Source organism: Rutidosis leptorrhynchoides, chromosome 2, assembly GCF_046630445.1.
Source record: "Rutidosis leptorrhynchoides isolate AG116_Rl617_1_P2 chromosome 2, CSIRO_AGI_Rlap_v1, whole genome shotgun sequence".
Taxonomy (NCBI): Eukaryota; Viridiplantae; Streptophyta; class Magnoliopsida; order Asterales; family Asteraceae; genus Rutidosis; species Rutidosis leptorrhynchoides.
This window is the reverse complement of record NC_092334.1, coordinates 594,013,637-594,036,128: the sequence shown is the minus strand read 5'-3', so window position 1 is coordinate 594,036,128 and position 22,492 is coordinate 594,013,637. Positions and strand designations below refer to the sequence as shown.

General features: G+C 33.7%; 1 protein-coding gene across 1 annotated transcript; it reads left to right on the top strand.

Annotated features, from left to right (window-relative positions):
* The first annotated feature begins 17,835 nt into the window (after positions 1–17,835).
* Positions 17,836–21,126, top strand: LOC139893360 (probable inactive receptor kinase At4g23740). The gene is made up of 3 exons (XM_071876520.1): positions 17,836–18,058; positions 18,389–19,632; positions 20,329–21,126. Exons 2-3 carry the CDS (start codon positions 18,411–18,413, stop codon positions 20,910–20,912), a joined length of 1,806 nt encoding a protein of 601 aa, XP_071732621.1. The 5' UTR covers positions 17,836–18,058; positions 18,389–18,410; the 3' UTR covers positions 20,913–21,126.
* Positions 21,127–22,492: the final 1,366 nt, after the last annotated feature.

Here is a 22,492-nt window from a genome sequence, read left to right as displayed (position 1 = left end):
GATTTGCGATCCGGATATCACCAGCTGAGGGTGAAAGAAAGTGATGTGATGAAAACTGCATTTAGGACCCGTTATGGTCATTATGAGTTTCTCGTGATGCCATTCGGTTTGACAAATGCACCTGCCGTGTTCATGGACCTCATGAATCGTGTCTGCAAGCCGTACTTGGATAAGTTTATTATCGTCTTCATAGATGATATCCTCATCTACTCAAAGAGCGAAGAAGAGCATGAGCAACACCTCCGACTAGTGCTTGAACTCTTGAGACAAGAGTAACTATACGCCAAATTCTCCAAGTGTGAATTTTGGTTGAAGGAAGTTCAGTTTCTGGGTCATGTTGTGAGCGACCAGGGTATCAAAGTTGATCTCGCCAAGATTGAAGCAATCAGCAAGTGGGAGACCCCCACTACTCCAACGCATATTCGCCAATTCCTAGGACTCGCCGGTTACTACCGAAGATTCATCGAAGGATTTTCTCTGATTGCGCGTCCTTTGACCGCGCTGACTCACAAGGGCAAGAAGTTCATTTGGGAACCCGCACACGAATCAGCATTTCAAACTTTGAAGAAGAAGTTAACCTCCGCACCTATCCTCTCACTTCCTGAGGGCAGTGACGATTTCGTTGTTTATTGTGATGCATCGAAGAGTGGTTTTGGTTGTGTACTGATGCAACGATCAAAAGTTATTGCCTATGCCTCCCGCCAATTGAAGATCCATGAGCGGAACTACACTACTCACGATCTTGAACTTGGAGCCGTTGTCTTTGCGCTCAAATTGTGGAGACATTATTTGTATGGAACTAAGAGCACTATCTTCACCGATCACAAGAGTCTCCAACACATCTTCGATCAGAAGCAACTGAATATGAGACAGCGTCGATGGATCGAGACGCTCAACTACAACGATTGTGAACTTCGTTATCACCCTAGCAAGGCCAATGTTGTAGCTGACGCTTTAAGCCGAAAGGAGAGGACGACACCTCTTCGTGTTAGGGCTCTGAACATCACTATCCATTCGAACCTCAACAGTCAGATCAGAGTAGCCCAAGATAAGGCTCTCAAGGAGGAGAACATATCTCACGAACATTTGAACATACTTGTTTCTCGATTCGAGGTTAGGGAGTCTGGACTCCGATGTTATGCCGGAAGAATTTGGGTACCTTGTTATGGAGATCTACGAAACCTTATACTTGATGAAGCACACAAATCGAGATATTCGATTCATCCTGGAGCGGGCAAAATGTACCACGACCTTAAAGAACAGTATTGGTGGCCAAATCTTAAGAAGGACGTTGCGACTTATGTTGGTAAGTGTTTGACTTGCTCGAAACTTAAAGCCGAGCATCAGAGACCTTCTGGTTTACTTCAATAACCGGAAATCCCACAATGGAAGTGGGAAAGGATAACAATGGATTTCATCACCAAGCTACCAAAGACGGTGGGCGGATACGATACTATTTGGGTTATTGTTGACCGCCTTACCAAATCTGCACACTTCCTAGCGATGAAGGAAACTGATACAATGGAAAGACTTGCTCAATTATACATCAAGGAGGTAGTATCTCGTCACGGTGTACCTTTATCGATCATCTCCGATCGCGATCCCCGTTTTGCTTCTAGATTTTGGCGTTCTTTGCAAGAAGCCATGGGAACTCGTCTTGACATGAGTACTGCTTATCATCCTCAGACTGACGGGCAAAGTGAACGAACGATTCAGACCTTGGAGGACATGTTACGTGCATGTGTCATTGATTTCGAAAAGGCCTGGGAAAGGCATTTGCCACTCGCCAAATTCTCGTACAACAACAGTTATCACTCGAGCATTAATGCCGCACCTTTTGAAGCATTGTATGGCCGTAAGTGCCGATCTCCTATTTGTTGGGCCGAAGTAGGCGAAAAGCAAATCACCGGACCCGAGGTAGTCCACGAAACGACAGAGAAGATTGCTCAGATTCAAGCTAGACTTAAGACTGCCCGTGATCGCCAAAAGAGTTATGCCGATCTTAAACGAAAAGACTTTGAATTCAATGTTGGTGATCGTGTAATGTTGAAGGTTGCACCTTGGAAGGGTGTGATTCTCTTTGGAAAACGTGGAAAGTTAAACCCACGATACATTGGTCCTTTTGAAATCTTGGAACGTGTTGGACCCGTTGCTTACCGTTTGGATCTACCAGCACAATTGAGCTCAGTTCATCCTACCTTCTATGTGTCGAACTTGAAGAAGTGTCTTGCTGCACCTGAACTTATCATACCACTTGAGGAACTCACGATTGACGACAAACTTCACTTTGTGGAAGAACCAGTTGAGATTATGGATCGTGAGATCAAAACTTTGAAACGCAACAAGATTCTGATCGTTCGAGTGCGATGGAATGCCAAACGAGGACCTGAGTTTACTTGGGAGCGAGAGGATCAAATGATGCGGAAGTATCCTCACCTTTTCCCAACTCCTCCATCTACCTCAGCTTAAATTTCGGGACGAAATTTTCTTTAACAGGTGAGTAATGTAACGACCCTGGTTTTTCCAACGTTTATTTATTAATAATTATTATTATTAATACGGGTGATTAAACGAATGTATGTAATTACATTTACATGTTGCCATGATTGCCCGTACTTGACTTTTAAGTGCCTGAAACGTCTTTATGACACACGAAACTTCACGAATAATATTTTTTAGATATTATTTACATTCATGATTAAATTTATTAATCATTTTAATAACTAAGACTATTAGTTAGTTACTTGGGCTTTAATTGGTTTAACTTGTGATTTATTGAACTTGGGCTTTGATTAATGTTGTGGACTCTTGGTATTGGGCTTCCAAGCCCACCCTACATTTTAAATGGACTTAATTAGCCCATAAGACTTGTAAGTATTACTTGTATATGGTAACTAGTTAGTTAGAATACTTGGAATCTTGTTATCACTCAATCCCCATGCACACACCTCTAATAACCACACTTTTGAAGCTTTACATGCTAGAGACCACCAAACAAATCCCTCCCCCCTCCTTGAAGGCCAAAACCATCGGCCATCTAGCATATGGGGAGAGATTTTCATTTTTTTTTTACTACATGTACACTAGTATCTTTCATTTACTTCTCATTCTCAAAACACACTTCAACTTGCACTTCAACTTTCCTTTCTTTTTCTCTCAAGATTGTAAGTAACTTGAGACAACTCTTTCTTCTCTTTTTCTTGCTAAAACCGAATTCCACATTCACATATCATCATCATCTTTGTTCTTTAATATTGTAAAATTTCTTGATACTTGTTAGATGTTGTTGTTATTTAGTTACATGAACTTTATTGATATTATTTTCTTACTAGTTTCAAGAATCAACTCTTTAGTTGATTCTTCATAATATCTTGTATTTATCAAGAACACAAGAACATAAACTTACTAGTTTATGATTCTACATTTAATGTTTCCAAAGATTTAAGGTTCATGTGTTGAAAGCATACTTGTGATTCATGAGGTAAACTTTAAAGTTTACTTTCCTTAAAGATCAAGCTTAGGCTTGAATCTTTAAAGTATGCAACCCATGAACTCATTAACTTGTTTAAATTAGTTTGTTATTTCATTTATACACTTTACTAGTTGATAATCTAAGTTTTGTAACTTATGGTTTTACTAAAGTAAAGATACAAGTATTAATCCTTAAGATTTAACTTAATAACTTTAGATCTAGACTTTTGAGTCTTGGATCTTCAAGATCTAACTAAGAACTATGTTCTACATTTTAAGATCTTGATTAGTAGTTTATTTTCAAGTTTATAGTTCTACATTACTTTTACATTTCATGCATGTGCTAAATCTAAGACTTTGATGTAACTTTGGTTCATCAAAACACTTACAACTCTTAAGTGAAGTTGTGCTACATGTCTTAGACTTGCACAAGGGTTATGATGGTCCAACCTTGGTGAAAATGATGCAAACACATCAATAATTTGTACACTTGAAGCTATATGCATCAAGGATGAGAACCGTGATAAGCATCGAGCACCGGAACCCATTATTTTACTGCTTTCTGTCTTATACCTACTGTTTTGCTGATTCTGTAACAGGCCAGTAGACCTGTGCTATTGTGGTTATGATTTTCAAATAGATCTTTTCGAGTAGATAACTTTTCATATAGGACTTGTCTTAATCCGAGTTACGGTTTAGGATTTATGGCCCTCCGATCGTCACTATGTCCTTTTAACGTTGTGCAGAAATTTCTGACCTACTCGCACTTAGACCGTCGCCACGGTCAAACAAAGACGAGTTTGCTTCTGTAAATTTTACCACACTTAAAGGACTCATATACGGAGCTATGGCCACTGGTCTCACCTTAATTCAGTAAGGTTAGAGGCCGTGGTGACTGATCAAAGTCAGTCATGTTTTAAACTAATTTCATGAACGAAACTTACTTTACGCCTTTTGTTTGATGATGAATGATGATGACCCATAAGACCTTATTTACATACTTTTAAACCTATTAAGACAATTTACTGACTTAGTACTGTTTGACTTAGGTTGAGGACCTTCGGACCGATTACTTGCACACTTTTCCCGACTCGACTTTACGACTACATTATCATTGTGAGTTATAGCATTCCCTTTTTACTTTAACTTATTTTGGGAACTGAGAATACATGCGGATTTTATGTTTTACATACTAGGCACGAGTACTTAAACTTATATATGTGTGGGTTATACAACGGCATAAACATTCCCTTTAGCTCGGTAACGTTTAATCATTGGTTTTTGAACCGTGAACGCGAATCTTAGATATGGATCCATAGGGTTTGACATCCCCACTCGGGCTAGTCGCGCTAGCATTTAATGAGTGTTTAATACTTCGTAGACATACGCACTTGCCAAGTGTACTTTCAGGGGTTATAAACGTTAAGTTAGTTACCAAGTGCCCACGGTTAACATATACTTTATCATACTGTTTTGAAACGCTCTTTGTAGCACTGAAATCTCGTGGCCTACCTTACATACTGTTATACTAAACTATAGCTCACCAACCTTTGTGTTCACGTTTTTAAGCATGTTTTTCTCAGGTGCTTGAGGTTAGCTTCCGCTGTGTACTAGTCGTGCCGTAGACACCCGCTGCTTAGAGTTGCTATCGCATGAACTACTTTATTTTGCATTCAAACATTCGTACTTTCGAACTATGACTTGTAACGACCGTTGTGGTCACATACACTTATTATTTACTTCTACTTAGTAAAGCATGCTTTTGGATTGTAAAACATTCGATGTTGGTTTAGACATCACTTTATTATTGAATGCAAACTCTTTTTGAAAACGCATATAGTACTTAACCTTGTAATGATCCTGTTGTTGATGATTCGTACACGATGGTTTTGTACGGGGCATCACATTAATGGTAGCACCAAAAGTTAACTTTTCCGTTGGTTCATAAGTCGTATGCTTTGACTCAGCCTCCGGATCACTTAATAAGTAAATGAAATTTGAATCACTAGAGATGCTTATATGATCGGATGAAGTCATCTATCACATAATAGCAGGCACGTTAAGAGAATGATATATCTTATAATATTTATATGTTAATAATCTTATGTTTCCAACAATTATATTAAGCAATCATTTTTAAAATAATTACGGTCGAAGTCCAGACTCACTAATGCATCAAAAATCAGTTAGACACACTAAAGAAAAATTTTCTGATTCTCTAAGACCAACGCTCTGATACCAACTGAAATTCCCCGTTCAGATTAATTATAAATGTTTCATATTAATTGGTTTCTTTGCGAGGTTTTGACCCCTATATGAGACGTTTTTCAAATCTTGCATTCGTTTTTAAAAACAACCATAACCTTTATTATTGAATAAAGGTCTTAATGACATAATTTAGATTGTCTATCAAAGACAATCTCCTCAAATAAATAAGTCTTTACACAACCCATTACAATATGATCAAATATATTACAACAAATACTCCGAATGCAAGTTTAAACAATATAAACAATTATGCCGACTCCAAATCTTGACCTTGAGTTGGCATACGACAGCGAAAGCATTTTTAATATTCACCTGAGAACAAACATGCTTAAAATGTCAACAAAAATGTTGGTGAGTCATAGGTTTAATTTCTATATAATAATCATAACATTTAATAAGCCACAAGATTTCATTTAATTAAATGCGCAGGATCATTACAACTGCAAAAATCATTCATGCAATGAGTCGCCTGGTAACCGACCTTAACATAGAGCACTTAAGATATCTGGCATCATACATTCCACTATTCAAATGTATGACAAGAACCCTTCGAAGTACTAAAGCATTTCCACTATTCGAAAATGGGGGTGGTTGGTGCCTGTAGATCTACCTTTAGGATTCGCGTCAATTAGTGTTTTTCACTAATTCTTAGGTTACCAAGCATAATAATAATAAGTACAGATATCCGGTATAACAAAACAATCGTAGAATGTAGTTTCATGAACTTGTGCTTATTTTGTAAAACATTTATAAATTTGCATGTATTCTCATCCCAAAATAATTTAGATAGTAAAAATGGGACTATAACTCACTTGTGATGATTTCCGAATAGGTGGTGATAAGACTTGGCCTTTTGACAAATTCACGAACCTAATAATAATATTCTTGTGTCAAGATATATATATATAATTAATATTCCATACTTATGATACTTGTGATAATTTTAATTGTCCATTGTTAGTAGTCCAACGTTCGTAGTCCAACAGTATAAATATATATATAAATATAAATGCATATATTGTGTTAGAATTCACTAATACTATAATATATTGTCTTAATATAATAAGACACATAATATGTATATTGTCTGAAGCAGTCCGTGACCCATTGTATACATGTCTCAGGCTCGATCACAACTCAAAGTATATAATATTTTGGAATCCACTTCGACCCACAGCTAACTCGCGATTACTGCCAATGGTGTCTAATAGTTCGTTCCAATAATATATATAGAAGAAGTCAAAATGATATGTCAAAACTTTGTATACGAATCCACGGTGATCAAGTCATATATATATATATGGTGCCTTACGATCTTTATTAAGACTATTATATATTGTCGTAGAACTTAATCACGACTATTATAAATTGTATTTCCATAAGTTTGGGAACAAGACATGTATAAATACATGTAGGATACAAGGTAAGTTAGCTAGGATAAGGTTAGCATCCATTTTTATAAATCATGTTTGTAGCTAAAAATTAAGAAAAATATCCAATTTTGTTTTACCCATAATTTCTTCATTACAAATCCGTTTTGAGTGATTCGAGTTGCCATGGTTTCGTATCGAACTCAACATTATTAATCTTAACAGAAAAGTATAAGTTTATAGTCAAAAATACATCTTAGGTGTCAAATAAGATAAGATAGTCATATCCGTCGTAAGAACGGCATCTTGATGACCCTTTTGAAAAACATACTTCCACTTAGAGTTTAACCATGGATTTTGGATATATTTCATATCCATATAAAATAAGATTTTTCACTAAAGGAAATCTTTTAATTCAAAGTTTAAGATAGGTTTTTAAAATTAAACCCAAAACAGCCCTCGTTCGACTAAGACGGCGTATATTCGATTTTAAGGTGTTCTTCGTGTTTAAAAGTTTTATATCCTTATGTTAGCTTGACATACAGTCATGATACATGTGTTGAAGTATTTTAAAAATTCAAGTTAGAAGGATTAAGTTTATTTGCAAACAAGTTTAGAAATAATCTAAACTATGTTCTTGTTGTTATTAGTTATAAACTCAAAATAAGATAGCTATATGAATATGAATTTGATAAGATTATGAATAAGGTTACTACCTCAAATCAAATGAATAAAGTTGCTGGAGAAATCAGGAGAATATCTTGAGTTCAAAGATACCCTTGATGGCTTGGAATTTCTTGAAGCAGAATCATGACACGAAAACAAGTTCAAGTAAGATTGCTACTTGATTTAAGATAGTTATGTTTATAGGAATTGAACCAAAGTTTGAATATGATTATTACCTTGATAAAAAGGAGTATAGTTGATGATTTAACAAGGTATTCTTGAAGCTAATTTATGATTAAATTGATGAAGACTTACTAGTACTTGAAATATGTGTGTTTAGAAGAGTTTAAAGAGTAAGAAATGGAGAGATTGCTTATAGCTCTTGTGTGTGTGAATTATGATAGTAAATTGTAAGTAAGATTGAATTAAAATGAGTAAAAATGATGCTAGTAGTCATGGTCTTTTATGGCTAAAGGATGATTAATGATTTTTTGTAATGTTATGTAATAATTCATGATAAAATGGATGATTAATAAGTTCTTTTGTAATCTTGCTAAATAATTGATACTAGATTACAAATAATGGTTTCCACATGTTTCTTAATCATTTAGGGCTGCTAAGGAGCTAATTATTGAGGTGTATATACCAATAGTAAATACATCAAGAAGCTGTGTATTGTACGAGTACGAATACGGGTGCATACGAGCAGAATTGTTGATGAAACTGAACGAGGATGTAATTGTAAGCATTTTTGTCAAGTAGAAGTACTTTGATATATGTATTGAAGTCTTTCAAAAGTGTACTAATACATCTTAAAACACTACATGTATATACATTTTAACGGAGTCGTTAAGTCATCGCTAGTCGTTATATGTAAGTGTTGTTTTGAGACCTTTAAGTTAACGATCTTGTTAAATATAATTGACCCATTGTTATTACACTTAAATGAGATGTTAAATTGTTATGTTAACATGTTAATATGGTGTATTATCATATCTAATATCATATATATATATATATATATATATATATATATATATATATATGTGTGTGTGTGTGTGTGTGTGTGTGTGTGTGTGTGTGTGTGTGTGTGTGTGTGTGAAATACTATTACAACGATAATCGTTACATATATGTATATTGTTTCGAAGTCTTTAAGTTAGTAGTCTCATCTTATATATATAAATCATTGTTATTATACTTAATGAGATACTTAAATATCATTTAATCAAATCATAAATATATATATATCCAAATATATATTCCTTTAATTAGTTATTACGATATATGACGTTCGTGAATCGTCAGACAGACTGGGTGTCCAAACGTTTGTATAAAATTCATTCCAAATAACCAAGTCTTAACGAGTTTGATTGCTTAACATGTTGGAAACATTAATTATGTAAATATTAATCTTCTATATATTAGCGGAAAAATTCGGGTCGTTACAGAAAGTGCCTAACTTGCTCCAAAGTCAAAGCCGAACATCAAAGACCGTCCGGACTACTTCAACAACCCGAAATCCCGCAATGGAAGTGGGAAAGGATAACGATGGATTTTATCACCAAACTACCAAGGACGGTGGGTGATTATGATACTATTTGGGTTATTGTTGACCGTCTCACCAATTCCGCGCACTTTCTATCCATGAAGGAAACCGACAACATGGAAAAACTTGCACAACTTTACATTAAAGAGATCGTGGCCCGTCACGGTGTGCCTTTATCGATTATTTCCGACCGATATGGCCGTTTTGTTTCTAGATTTTGGCGTACTTTACAAGAAGCGCTGGGAACACGTTTAGACATGAGCACCGCATATCATCCACAAACCGACGGACAAAGAGAACGTACAATTCAAACCTTGGAAGACATGCTACGAGCTTGCGTTATCGATTTTGGAAAAGCTTGGGACAAGCACTTGCCTCTCGTCGAATTCTCTTACAACAATAGTTACCACGCAAGTATCAACGCCGCACCTTTCGAAGCTTTGTATGGCCAAAAATGCCGTTCACCTCTTTGTTAGGCCAAAGTAGGCGACACACAAATCACCGGACCCGAACTCATTCATGAAACAACCGAGAAGATCGTTCAAATCCGAGATAGGCTTAGGATGGCCCGTAGTTGTCAAAAGAGCTATACCGATAAAAGATGCAATGACCTCGAATTCCAAGTCGGTGATCGCGTAATGTTAAAAGTCGCACCTTGGAAAGGTGTGATCAATTTCGGGAAGCGCAGGAAGCTAAATCTGCGGTATATTGGTCCTTTTAAAATCTTGGAGCGTATTGGAACCGTTGCTTATCGTTTAGATCTTCCGCCTCAACTGAGCTCCGTTCATCCTACTTTCCATGTGTCAAATTTAAAGAAGTGTTTTGCCGAACCCGAACTCGTCATTCCTCTCGAAGAGCTTACTATTGATGACAAACTTCATTTTGTGGAGGAACCGGCTGAAATTATGGATCACTCCGTTAAAACGCTAAAACAAAGCCGAATTCCAATTGTCAAGGCCCGTTGGAACGCCAAAAGGGGGCCCGAGTTTACTTGGGAAAGACAAGATCAAATGCAAAGGAAATACCCTCATCTATTCCCTGATTTAGAAACACAAGATCTCGAGGAAGAAACAACAACTACTACGCCTACTTAAATTTCGGGACGAAATTTCTTTTAAGGAGTAGGTAATGTAACATCCTGCCTTTTTCCGTTTACCTTCCGTTATGCTATTTTAAAGTCCGTTATATATTTATAACATCTTCCGTTAATACGCATTTTAAAATATTTCGTTTAGGTAATTCACGCAACCGCTTTGAAACTTGAGGGACTAATCTTGAGGAGTGGCCAAAATGGTGACTAGGTCAACTAGTCAACCACTTCACCACCTCCATTCATTCACTCACCTCTTTTCTAATACTTCCACCTTTATTCTCTCAAACCCTCAAACACAAATTCATCATCTAAATCCGACCTAGCAAGTGTTCTTCAAAACAATTTACATAATCGGAATCCTTGCATCTTCCTCTTCAAATCCATACCAATCTCATTGCATTTGGGTAACTTTCTAAAAATACTAGATTTTGTGTTCTTGATATTTTTAACTTATAAAAGTGTTAATTAGTGTCTATGGCTCAAGTCTAACATGAATATGTGATTTATATGCTCGATCTTGTTATTTTGAGTAACTAGCATGAACTTGAATTTTGGTGTGTTTAATCTTGTGATTTGTTTGCTTAAATGTTGTTAGATGTTAAAAGTGCATGTATTAAATGTGTTACTAGCATCACTAGCTTCAATTTGGTATGTGGGTTAACTTAGAAAAGCTTCATAAGCATAATTGTTAAATTGGTGACTTTGAGTTAGGGTTTGATTAAAGTAAAATGAACTTTTGATGCATTGAATGTCTTGCCATATGATTTGTAAGTGTTTAATTGTATTGTATGCATAATTACCTACGAAACGGCGTATTATATGTGTACATTTAATTCCCGAATCATAAATGTGCATTTATGAATTTGAAGCATTAATGATGGGCATTAATTGATCATTCAATTTGGAATTTCAATTATTACAAATGATATTTTTGATTGATAAAACGTGTTTAGTTGTGTTCCTTGTTAAATTACTTTTCCAATGATGTATGGTATGCGTTTTAAGTATTTACGGTTCATTAGTTATGATAATTTGAAGTTTGAATGAGACTTGAACAATTGAAACAGCCCAGGTACCAGCTCCCGTACATTGTTGCGGCGCGGCCTTTCTGTGTCGCGGCGCGGCAATAGCCGCATTCAGGGACTGACCTACCTTGTCAAATTACGAAAAATGTTTGCTATGCTATGCTACGCACCTCCGAATCACATGTAACTTGTTCTAACATGCTTATATATGATTAAAAACCTCAGAAAAATAGTTCGGGACCTGACCCGAACGTGTTGACTTTTCGTTGACTTTGACTCGACCAAAGTTGACTTTTAATCAAACCTAACCGTGTACTTATGCAATCGTTCTAACATGCTTTTATACTTGAATCTTGCATGAAACTTGGCAATTTGATTCACATGCTACATTAATCGAGTCGTAACGAGCCATAGGACTAATTGAACACTTTGACCGACCGTGTTTACCGATATTGATACAACCAATTTGTTTAGGTCAAGACTAGCATTCGTTCTTGCACACGTTACTTTGTGAAGTACTTTATTACTCGTGCACTCAAGGTGAGATCATAGTCCCACCTTTTCAACAACTTTTACTTTTAAACTGTGTGATGAGAAACATATACGTATCATACTTTTATGCTTTAAACACAAGTACAAAAACAAACATTCCACAGCGAGTTTGAACAAAAAGCCTCAATTCAATTATCATTAGTTACACTTGCAGGGTGTAAACGTGAACTTATGTTATGTGATCACATTGGGCTTGACGAGCCCTCATTCGGACGGTTCGCTACCGTTAGCGGATGAAATATATTTTCGAGTATAGTGTATGTTCTAACACTACGTAACAGGGTACAAAACAGTTAAGTCTTGATAATTGGGTGCTCGCGAACATACTTTTGGAATACAAACGATTTGGATAATCAACTATATTAAATCTTGTGGTTCAAAAACAACGTTACTAATACACCTATGATTTCACCAACGTTTTTCGTTGACAGTTTTCTATATGTTTTTCTCAGGTCCTTGAACGCTAGGTGATACATGCTTCCGCACATTATTTTGATACTTGCTTGGATGTCGAGTATACATGCATACGTGGAGCGTCTTTTGACTTAACTTAATTTGTGTCGCATAGATTTCAATTGTACTTAAAACGTTGTAACATGTTTGTCGTCGAACTACTTTGTAAACTTGAAACATCTTCATAATTGAAATGAATGCGACATATTTTTGGTCAAACGTTGTTTTAAAGACTTATGACCACGTAACGGGACCTAAGTAGACGGCGCCGTCAATGACGATTTTGTCGGGTCGCTACAGATTGCAAGTAGGTTATATATGTATATGTATAATTATTGTATTCACTAAGCTTTAGCTTACCCTCTCGTTGTTTACCTTTTTATAGGCTCTGACGTGGACAAGGGTAAGAGCGTGCGTTTGGATTAGTGATCCCGCTTTGTTTTGATAGGGGACGCTTTTGGATGTGATAGCTTTTGGAGTTTGACTGAGATTTGGGTAGTTTAACCCCCAAACACTATGCTCATAGTGTCGTTTGGAATTTAAACTAATATGGTCGAAACTCATGTTTTGTATGAAACTCGTAATTCGGGTCGATGTGGGCCCCGTTTCGTAAAACTTATTTTATTATTGAATCGTGTGAGTTTTTTATATTATAACATGTTGTGAAAAGCGTTTCGTCTAAATATGTCGGGAAGTGGGTGATCTTTATTTGAAAAATTGCAAAACCGGACAGAAGCTGATGAGGCTTCTGCGCGCCGCGCACCTGTGTTGAAAAAAAAAATTTGTTTACTGTTTCGGCTGGATATTGGATTGGGTTGTTACACCTTCCACACTGAGACTTGATACCGTTGAAGATCGGTAGGAGGAGTATTAGTACATATTATGTAGGAGGCCATAGATATATGCACAATATTTACTCTGGTAGAAGTTCTGAAAAGACAAAAGCATTAATAATATGTTTTATTAACTTATAAAGTATGAAATTACAAAAATTGAAATAATTTATTCTAACTACATTTACATGAGTCAAATATAAGTAATATATTATTTATTTTTTAAAATTTGCAGAAAGAAAAGAAAAAAGCAAAGAATGGAGAAGCAGTTATGAAATACTGCAAAAAAAAAAAAAAAAAAAAAAAAAAAAAAACAGGTTCTAATTATTAGAATGACAATAGTAATTGTTAATTTCAAACTGTTATAATTAACGTACAATTATATTTTTTAATTGTAGACGTACTTCACTAAAATGAAAGAAAACGTTATACAACTGAACAGGAAAATACAACTAAAAAATGAACTACTACAAAAGGTACCTTTTTAAACACATGTTCACCAAAAAAGAGAAAATATACGAATTTATGACTTTCAATTCTCAATCCATTATAATTACATTTCTAAAGTATTACTACATTTACAGATTGTCAGGAACCAATACCTCAATCGTGGTACACCTTAATTTAATATAATTTATATACTTCGATATTTTATAAAACAATACTATATATACCTTATAAGTTTTTGTTTAAATATATCTTGAAGATCCGAATAACTTTAGCAAAAAGTATAGTGATTGGTTTTCTGAACATCACCAACGTATATTACAACTACGTCGAAGATTGATTGGAGAATTCATTGAAGACGACATTCTACCGATTATCGAAAACATATTATCACATTTCTATAGCTTATTTAATATGAAAAATTTTGCTACTAAATTTGATGTCTTTAGTATTACATATGGTACTTGAATGTGTCATACTCAGTGGTATATAATGTGGATTGGTGGATTACGTTCAACTGATATGCTACAGGCAAGTACGCGAAAATATTTCTTAACCTTACTTATTATTATTGGTTTTATATTAACTACTTTTTCATATTTCAATTCCGAGATTAACATACATTAACTTAATCTTGATTGTGATAGTTAATCAACAATCATATTGAAGTCTTTGGACCTAAACTTAAAAAAAATGAAATCTTTAACATCTAAAATTACGAACAAAGAGATTGCACTCACTACAAAATTTAGAAATTTAGAAGCCACAATATCAAATACTTTAATAGGGAAAGCTTTTGTGAATAAAAGAGACGAATCGGCAATGTCAAGTTATCACAATTCTATCATTTTTAGTTGAAAATCTTATTATTATGCACAACTTTATGGATGAGGCATACTAAATCATAAACTTCATACATCATCTAAATAATTAAAAAAATATTACAATATTATGCAGTTTATTACAAATATAATGTTTTAATTCATTATAGGCTGACGAATTACGACAAAAGACTTTCTCAGGGATGCACAAAGTACTAAAAACAAGACAAAGAGTTATGACATTATTCATTATTCATGATCATTTAACAAAAATAAATACATTGTCGAATATGTGAGAAAATACAACGAAATCTGAGATAACCATCTACAACTCTTAATTCAATCGCCTAAAACTATATCACGATATCGGAGATGATTTATTTAATTTGAATGAAAATTTTATTTTTTATTTATTCGTTAGTACATTTTGAAACTTTAAAAATTTGAATCATCTATAAAACCTTTGGTTTAATGTTCATTATAGACTTAATAATAGTTCGTTAGTACATTTTGAAACTTTAAAAATTTCAATCTCCTAAAAATATTTAATTTAATTTTCATCTAGACATAATAATAGGTTTTTAATTTATATATTTAATTTTATAGCTTAAATGATTAGACTCTTCAAAAATCCCGTGAAATCGCAAGTCTTTAACTAGTAGATAGATAGATACATACAGATATAGATAGATTAAGTTAAATTATATTTAAATAAGGCATATTATTTTTTATTATGGGCTCAATTTTTATATACACTTCTATAGATTCTATTATAATGCTAAAATGATGACATCATAAAAAACAATTTTATTTGTTAAAAAGAATTTAAAATAAAAAAGAAAAAAATCTAGGCACTCTAGATGATGTCATAATTGTATTTATTTTACAATCTATAAATTCTAAGTTAAATAAATAAACAAATTAATATGCCGTAACATTAATAGGAAAACAAGAATAACTCCTAAGTTAAAGGAACAAATAAATTAACCGGGCTTTAAATCTCAATGACAATATTTCATCTTTAAATAGTCACTCCCTTAAAAAAAAATTGTACGTATCATAAAAACTACAATCTCTCTACATTTTAGTCATTATTTTTTCTCTCTAATATTTCATCTTCAAAAAAACAGGTTTGTGAAATTTCAATCTATCTGAATCAATGTTTGTTATAATTTTCTTTTGTGTGTGTTGTTTGATTAAATGTAAGTGGAACATTTATGCCATGATTAATGCTTAATGTCTTATTTGTTAACCGTTTCGTCTATTTGTCTAATTCTTAGCAACGTTTTTTTGACTAAATCGTAGCATGATGTATTGTTTTTAGAATAATTTTTGCTTTTGTGTTGTAGTTATATGATTCAAAACAATTTGGAAAAATGGCAACAGTTAGACATATTGGATATCTAAATTTCTTTCTAACTGTCACTTGCAATCAAACTGTCATGTTATTGTCTTTTTGTTAAGCAACAATAATCTGAAAGACATTGCGACTATTTAAAATGAAGGTAGATAGTACGATAGAAAAATTCAATAAGAATTATGTTTTTAGCGATGTTGAATTAGATATTTCCAATACCTCTTTTAATGTTACATAAGTACATATATATTCACTAATTGTTTTTTTTTTCTATCTTATAAAAATTAATATAGAAGCAAGACATTGTTGGTATAATTGCATATTGTCATGCGAAAATTAATATTTTCATTGAAGTGATACTATATTTTTTTTTTAAAGGCCAACTTTTATTAAAAAAACAACTATACAAAGCAATATTATATAACCGTGTATTTGAATATAATTACTCAATAATAGGAAATTAGATGGTCAAAGCAATATTTTAATTCAATTTTTATACATTTCAATGAATCATTGACAACAGATAAAAAAAAAAAATGCAACGTGGATGCATGTTGCTTTCAAACTTGTCATTAAAAATGCAATTCTAAAGTTTAATTGCAAAAATAAATCATTTAATGTAAATTTATACGAGTAATTACTTATATTTGTATTGATTGATAAATACTATCAAATGACGTGATTTTGGAATTCCAGAATTAATTTTGTAAATCTAAAAATTAGGGTTACAATGAAACGATATATAGCTAATATAGCTATAATTAAGCAAGATTAAAATCTAAATTCTTTTAAAAAAATCGTCATTTTCATTATTACTTCTTATCTACAATAGCTGGCCACACCAATATTATGATTTAATTTTGAAATAACATATCTCAACATTGTTTAATTATAATTATAGATAACAAAATTTGAAATTATCACATCTTCACATTTTTAAATAACAGCTTACACACTTTGAAACTATCACAATTCGAAATAACAGATCACACTTTTTTAAATTATCAAATCTACAATCACGTATAACAAATCAATTATCTATATATATATATATCTTTAATCACGCTTTAATTTTGATAATGATGATGTCATAATTATATATTAATTTAATTAAAAAAATAATAGGAAATTTTTTATAAAAGAAAATACTAATCTCTCTTAAATTTTAATTTTAATTTTCTAAAAAAAATTTAAAAGGCATTTATTATTATTAATTATTATTATTATTATTAAAAATATAAATACTCAACTTTGAGCGAACTTTATTTATTATTTTTTACTTTTAATATAATAATTATAATTATAATTATTAAATTATTAATATTCAAATATGGATTTTTTTTACGAAATTAATTACGTTACATATGTATGCGAAAATACTTGTCTCTATATATTTGTAAAAATAACGACAAGATTCTTAGTCAAACGGGTCATTAAAATAAACGACTTCAACATTTACATTCACTTAATACCTAAAACATGTCATTAAATTGTTTCGTTTAAACAAACTCGTGATTTCACGGGTCATTTTACTAGTAAATAAATTAAATTAGAAGCTTATAAGATGCACGGACTATAAGTTATGGAAATGAAATATTTTCTTTCAATAAGTTACGATAATAGTCCGATTACCAAGTAAATTCCATGATACATATAGAAATAAATAAACTCATTATGTTATTAAATTAAATAAATTATTTAACTAGTTTAATTAAAGTTTATCAGGTCTAAAATCAAGGTTGGTCATAAAATCCCAATCCCAACTTCAATTAATAATAAATAAACTAACCGATAAAAACAAATGAAATCTTTCAAAACCCTAACCGTAGAGATTCATGCATAAAAGACAAATTCTTAATTATCATCAAAAATTAGAATTGATCATTAAATCATTAATTAGCAGGGTTCAGTTAATTAATGACACTTTGAAGTTACAAGTACTTTAAAGATGGGGCTTCTTTGTCAACACTCAACCTCCATGTGCCTACTCCTTTTATCCCGCCTTCTTTTCTTCTGCAATTTCAACAAATAATAGCTTACTCACTCCATACCCAAACATTATTACACTCACCAAGATTTCACTACACTTTTTGCCGTTACGTTCCCTCTGTTTCACCACTTTAATCGAATGAGATCTGTTTCACTAATCAATCGGTAAGTAATGTAATCATAATTATAATCGTAATCTTAATTGTGATTCTAATTGTGATTTTGATTGTGAATGTGAATGTGATTGTAACTTACTTTTTCCTTTTAAATCGTACTCTGCTTAATTAGGGTTTTTGTTTGAATAAAGTGCATTGCAGCTATTCTATCATATACACTGGTTTTGTAATTTTGTTAATTTTGTAATGTTAACGTATAATATACGTATGCGTTGTTCATTATTTGTGTCATAATTCAATTTAATTAGGTTTTAATTTTACGAAATTGCGAACTGATTCTGTTATTTTTTTTGTTGTGGATTTTGCTTATTTTGTGTAGATATTGAAGGTTTTGGGAGAAAATGTTGATGATGAACATGAAGAATAGGTTGGTGTTCATGATTGTGCTATTGTTTGGGGCTATTTTTACTGTAGGTAATACTGAACCAATAGAAGATAAGCAAATTTTACTCGATTTCATCGAGAAAATTCCGCATTCTCGAGTGATTAATTGGCACATGAGTTATTCGGCTTGTAGTAACTGGACTGGTGTAACGTGTGATCATAACCGTTCATCGGTTATAGCTCTTCGTTTGCCTGCTGTTAGTCTTGAAGGCCAAATACCTCCAAACACTCTTAGTCGATTATCGAATCTTCAGATACTGAGTTTAAGATCAAATAGACTATCGGGTCCTTTTCCGTCTGATTTTTACAATCTAACAAACTTAACGGCGTTACATTTACAATGTAACGGCTTATCTGGTCCGTTACCTTCAAATTTATCCTTCTGGAACAATCTTTCTGTTCTTAATCTGTCGAATAACGGTTTTAATGGAAGTATTTCGTCTTCTATTTCGAGTTTGACTCATCTCACGGTTTTAAGTCTCGCAAACAACTCTATATCTGGTGAAATCCCCGATTTTAGTCCCGCGAGTTTGCAAGTTCTTGATTTGTCGAACAACAATTTAACTGGATCTGTGCCTCGATCTCTCGCGCGGTTTCCGAGTTCCGCGTTTTTCGGAAATAATCTCGTTCCCGAAAGTTTATCGCTTCCGACCGTTTCCCCTAACACACCATCAAAAAAATCGAAACTCAGTGAAACTGCAATTCTGGGAATTATAATAGGCGGTTGTGTATTAGTGTTAGGTTTACTTGGATTACTTATGATTATTAGGGTTTCAAAGAAAGAGGGTGTGCAGAGGACAGATAAGACGAAAAAGAAAGACAAGGGTAGTGAGAAATTAAGGTCAACAAGTCAACGTGAGACCGGGAGCCTTGTTTTCTTTGAAGGAAGTAGTTTAGCGTTTAATTTGGAGGATTTGTTTAGGGCTTCTGCAGAGGTGCTCGGTAAGGGAACTTCCGGTACAACTTATAAAGCAGCGTTGGAGGATTCGAGTGCGGTTGTAGTGAAAAGATTGCAGGGTGTACATGTACCGAGACGAGAGTTTGAACAACAAATGGAGATTGTAGGGAAAACGGTACATGAAAATGTGGTGCCGTTAAGGGCGTATTACTACTCGAAAGATGAAAAGTTAATGGTGTATGATTACTTTAACCAAGGGAGTGTTTCGTCAATGTTACATGGTACGTTGCAAGTTTAAAATAATCTAGAGTCGTCAATGTTACATGGTACGTTGCAAGTTTAAAATAATCTAGAGTCAGCATTCGAGACCCGTTTTACTTAAAAATGGTTGATTTGGGTTGTGTTTTGTCTCGAACAGGTTATATGGGTCAAACTATAACGATTACTAAAAAATGGTTGATTTGGGTTGTGTTTTATATCAAACGGGTTATATGGGTCAAACTATAACGATTACTTAAAAATTGTCGATTTGGGTTGTGTTTTATATCAAACGGGTTAACGTTCTAGATATGTGTTGCAGAACTCGGAATTACTCGGCGAGTACTCGGTTTTTGCAACTCGGTGAGTACTCGGTCAAACTCGGCCAAAACTCGTTATTAGTCGGAAAATCAGCCAAAACTCGGAAATCGGTCAAAAGTCGGTCAAAGTAAACATGGTCAACTTTCGAGTACTCCTCGAGTTTCCGAATACTCCCTTAAAAGTCAAGATCGAGTACTCCACGAGTAGCGATTTTTGCAACATTGATTTAGATTTTAACAAATTAATTCTTTGCAAAATATTTTCACAAAAATGGAAACATAGTAAACACATTGTTACTTGACTCTTTTTAAATTATACCTCGTTTTGACCAATTAACCGACCGCCCATCTTGCCACCTCTGTTTCAATCAATGTGTTAACGGGTTTTATGATTTGCAGCAAAAAGAGGAGCGAATAGGACACCTTTAGATTGGGACAGTCGATTGAGAATAGTGATAGGAGCAGCAAGAGGGATAGCTCATATCCATACACAAGCTAATGGTAAATTTGTTCATGGAAACATTAAAGCCTCCAACACATTCCTAAACGATCAACGCTACGGTTGTGTTTCTGATATGGGCCTGGCAGCAGTAATGAGTCCGACGGCGGGACCCGCGATAAGGAGCGGTGGTGAATACCGAGCACCAGAAATTACCGACACTAAGAAGGTGTACCAAGCATCAGATGTGTACTCTTTTGGGGTTCTTGTTTTCGAGCTTCTTACTGGTAAGTCACCAAATCATGCAACGTGTAGCAATGAGGCGGTCCATTTGGTTAGATGGGTGCAGTCGGTGGTCCACGAGGAATGGACCGCAGAGGTATTTGACGTGGAGCTTTTGCGGTACCCGAATATAGAAGAAGAGATGGTTGAGATGTTACAGATTGGGATGCAATGTGTGGCGAAGTCGCCGGAGCAAAGGCCTAAAATGGCTGACGTGGCTAAATTGGTGGAGAATATTAGAACCGGTGAACAAGGACGGTAATATAGCCCTAAACAGGCTGAATTATTATAGGTTAATAAGAAATTTGGTGCTATGACATTTGGGGTATTTTGCTTTTGCTATTTCTCTCACTTGAGTTACATGTGTTTTTGTAATGAAAGTATCAATGATGAATTTTGTTTATCCCTAAACTTTGATTTGAGTGAACTATGTAATAGTATGTAATAGCGCATATTAGATGGGCTAGTCTGATAACTTGGAAACTTTTATATGATGTAGGTGGTTGTGTTTCATCAACACAGATTAAAGTACTTTATATTTCAATTTAGTTCGTTTTTTGCAGCTTTATTAAATAAGATAGAAAAAATTACGTCATGTTATAATTCAGTAGGCTTATAACTACTTTTAGTGGTTAGGTTCGTGTTATAATTCAGTAGGCTTATAACTACCTTTATTGGTTTGATTCGTGTTATAATTCAGTAGGCTTATAACTACCTTTATTGGTTTGATTCGTGTTATAATTCAGTAGGCTTATAACTACCTTTAGTGGGTTTGTTCTTAACTATAGGCTACTAATAAACTTAAAATAAGAGAGAGTAAAAGAATCTCTCTCTACACATAAAGCGTGCAGATTATACTGACGTGTCAGACCACTAATCACACTTATTATGTACTTCCACGTGTATTCAACCACAGCTTTTCCTTTACTTTGTTTTTTTTTCCGGAAAAAACGACCCACCAACACGTGTCCCATTCGATTGGGAACTTCTGCAATTCACACATAGTATCTCAGATTTAATTATCTCAAACCCTCGCTCTTCCAAATCCATCACCTCTCACACTCATACTCCGGTCGTGGTGAAATCGTACCGCCGATTAAATCTTCAACCATCGTTTATGCTTCAATCGCCATTAAATTAGCAATAGATCGGTACAAGTCGTACTTCTTCTACCCTAATTTCATCCGAGATCAAAAAGGAATCGTCGGTTCTGACCATAATTTCATGTGTAGATTCCGGGCTTCAAATCAAATGCCGTTCAATCGCCGATTCATACACAACGCAATGTGAAATTCTAATAACAGTTCAGGTTCCTTTGTTCTTATTATTATTTTGTATATTTGATTCAACCATTATAATGAGTTTTTTAATATATTGTGATTGTAATTTTGTGAATTCCAGTATTAATTGTTCTACAAAATGATGATGAATTTATAAAACATGATGCGATGTGTTTTTACTTACAACACACAATTTTCTTATAACAGACATTTAGTGTGGTTTTATACTGTATTTGCTGGGATTCAATTGGTTATTGTATTATACTGTAAAAGGGAATTTCATCAAACAAGAATATTAGCTTATTTGTGAATTTGTGGTTCATGTTGTCATTGATTATATTTATAGTTGGATATAACTAGATATAACTTAAAGGGTGCACATGCTTGAAACTGATACTTCATGCTGACACATCAAATATATATACACATTAATCTTTTATGAGTTTAGTTCTGAACTTTGAAGTCTTAAACAAGGTACCTTTATAGTTCTACTTGATTTTGCACATATATCATTATTTTTGTTTGATACTGAAGCAGGTTATAAATATTAATGAATGTAGAA